At 43.4% G+C, this 2,769-nt stretch overlaps 1 protein-coding gene across 1 annotated transcript; it reads right to left on the bottom strand.

Annotated features, from left to right (window-relative positions):
* Positions 1–1,748: 1,748 nt before the first annotated feature.
* hes2.1 (hes family bHLH transcription factor 2, tandem duplicate 1) lies at positions 1,749–2,552 on the bottom strand. Its single transcript, XM_058085153.1, has 3 exons — positions 2,463–2,552; positions 2,193–2,376; positions 1,749–2,083 (listed from the first exon to the last, which is right to left on the bottom strand). Exons 1-3 carry the CDS (start codon positions 2,550–2,552, stop codon positions 1,749–1,751), a joined length of 609 nt encoding a protein of 202 aa, XP_057941136.1.
* Positions 2,553–2,769: the final 217 nt, after the last annotated feature.

Raw genomic sequence — 2,769 nt, 5'->3', positions numbered from 1 at the left:
GTAGAGAAGTATTGGATGACATTTTTAGGTAATTGGTTATTTTTTTAGCCTTATGCATTAGCTGTTTTAGCTGTTTGAAGATGAACTATATCAGCAAGTTTAAGTATTTGTGATTTTAGAAATAAGGAGTTAGTATGTTCTCTGTAGGCGGCATGATGAATTATCCTTACTGACCTTTTTTGCAGTACATTTTGCGAGTGAAGATTGCTTTTATAGTTATTAGCCCATATTTCCACACAATAAGTAAGATATGGTAGAACCAGAGAGCAATAAAGAGTGTGGAGTGATTTCAAATTGTTTCAGAATTTTATCCTATATGAATTGTAGTAGTTCATGATTACAATAAAAAAAAATGACGTGCTGGTACATATTGGCACTTGAAGGAGCATCTATTATCCCCATGGTCAGCAAAACTGACATTGGTACTAAACAGTACATCCCCGACCCCCTCTGGCTTCACCTCACTGGACACATCGAAGAACTAGCCTGCCAACTCTTGTCACAAATCATCACCTAACTTAACAGTACCGGTATTTACCTCTTTTTGGTCAGGATTTTGTCTTTTTTAATTAGGTTTAGGTGTCCATCAACAATATGATAAGATATGGTAGAACCAGAGAGCAATAAAGAGTGTGGAGTGATTTCTGATTGAGATTTCTGATTGGGCTATAAACCGAATAGTTGGTCAACTTTGCGATTCCACAAGCTACCAACAAAACAGAAGAACAGAAAATTAGTCAAGACGCTTGTTTGTTCTGAGCATTCTTTTTAAACCTGAGGATTAAATACCAAGTTCCGAACCTTCTCCATTGCTGCCCCAACCAGCTGGAACTCCTCCGTGCTTGCCCCGACCTTCCCACTTTCAAAAAACAACTCAAAACCCAAATCAATTTTTAATGTCTAACTTTTTATACCCGCCTCGCTTTTAGCCTTGTTTTTAGCTATGAATTGTATTTTAATGCATTTATTCAACTCTATTTTTTATTTCTTTTTTCTTCAGTGTAAAGCGCCTTTGAGTACTCTGAAAAGTGCTATACAAATAAATGTATTATTATTTTGAATTGACCAGCTCAACAGGGAGCATCTTGGGCTAAAAGATACTACTGATGCCATCCCAATGAGAGTAGCTGTATTGTGCGGTATAATACTGAAGCATGCGGGAAGGCGTATTCCCAAGCATACGCAGTGCTGCCACTCTAACTTCTTCCCACCAATTTGGCGGCAAGAGAGCAGAGAGGCGCCTCAAGCAGCAACAATGGAGCAGCTGCTCTCAGCATCAATGGGCTCGGGCTGACCTGTGGCTTTATCAGTTTGCCGCCATTTTCTCACCCCCGCTTACTTGCCACTTAAGATGATAATCATTAAAAATAAAAAAAAGAATGTAAACAACAGTTGTGAGTTTTTCTGTCATGTTTATTGACGTTTTTTTAATGACACAAGCTACATTTGCTGCCATCTTATTCAACGAACACATAGTGTTTACTGACTATTTTTTTTTTGCACAGACAAAAATACTTTTAAGTCCATCGTGCAAACCTCAAACTTGGTAACCCTTGGGGTTTACAAAAGTGTTGCCTACAACCCGTGTCTTTGAAACCCCAAAGTGGATTGCAATATTTGTAAGAAAGAAATCATTCACATATAGCTTTGGGATCTGTGCTGGATGACACATAAAAGGCTGGATTATATGAATTATACAGCAAGTCATCATAGATCAAAGTATAAAGTGTCCATGTTTTTCGTGTTGTCTACCAGGGCCTCCACATGGCAGCGCTGGCAGCAGGCAGGAGCTGATGAGCGGCCCGACTGGGAGCAACAGGCTGGGACTGAATAGAGTGGCTCTCTGGTCTCACGGAGCTGAAGCTGGACTTGAGGCTGAGGAGCCTTTGCTGTATATGCGGAAACGCTGTGGAGGTCTGAGCGCAGCATTTGAGACACGCCGGGGTGACCTGGGCGGACATGGAGCGCTGCACAAAGTCCCTGACACGCTGACACACATCCTGGTCCAGACTGGTCTGTGGGAGCAGAGCCGAGACCCGCTGGAGGCAAGCCTTGTAGCCTTCTCTGTAGCTTTCTGCAGGGTCTGAATAGAAAACAACTGAATTAGATACAACTGCGGGTGGATGCACACTTGGAGATTTGATGATGATGATGATAATGATGATGATGATGATGATGATGATGATAATCACCTTTAGCAGGAGAGGCTGGAAGGTCTCTGAGAAAGCGAACAGTCATTTCCAGAATGTCAGCTTTCTCCAGTTTGGAGTAGCGGGAGTTGTCTTTGCCTACAAGAGGCAGGATGAGACTCTTCAAATGGCTCAGACTGTCGTTAATTCGAGCGCGTCTTCTCTTCTCCAAAAGAGGTTTGAGAGTCTGGAACAAAATGAGGAAGCGTGTTATTCAGTTGCACTTCAAGAGATTTAGAATCTAAACATCCAGGAAGCTTTCATGGTCCTTACCTTTCTCAGCTCATGGGCCTGTTTCCTCTGGGCCACGGTGGACTTGACAGGGAGAGGCTGGCCGGCCTCAGAAGTGATGCTGGGACTCATTTTTTGGTCTTTTGTGTTCTTGTGCTTGTGAGGAAATTTGGAAGTGAAGTGTGCTGAGGAGCCGTGCAGCCCGGCTATTTATGTGGAGCAGGGGGGCGTCACAAGGGCGGGGACACAAGCCTTCGGCAGGAGGGGATGGGGCGAGAGGCGAGGTGGGGGCATGCATGTCCTTTGGGGAATGAATAAAGGAGATGCTCCTGTCTGGACCATCTGTTCA

Source organism: Doryrhamphus excisus, chromosome 10 (genome assembly GCF_030265055.1).
Source record: "Doryrhamphus excisus isolate RoL2022-K1 chromosome 10, RoL_Dexc_1.0, whole genome shotgun sequence".
Taxonomy (NCBI): Eukaryota; Metazoa; Chordata; class Actinopteri; order Syngnathiformes; family Syngnathidae; genus Doryrhamphus; species Doryrhamphus excisus.
The sequence above is the reverse complement of the archived record's forward strand: the minus strand, read 5'-3'. Positions and strand labels throughout refer to the sequence as shown.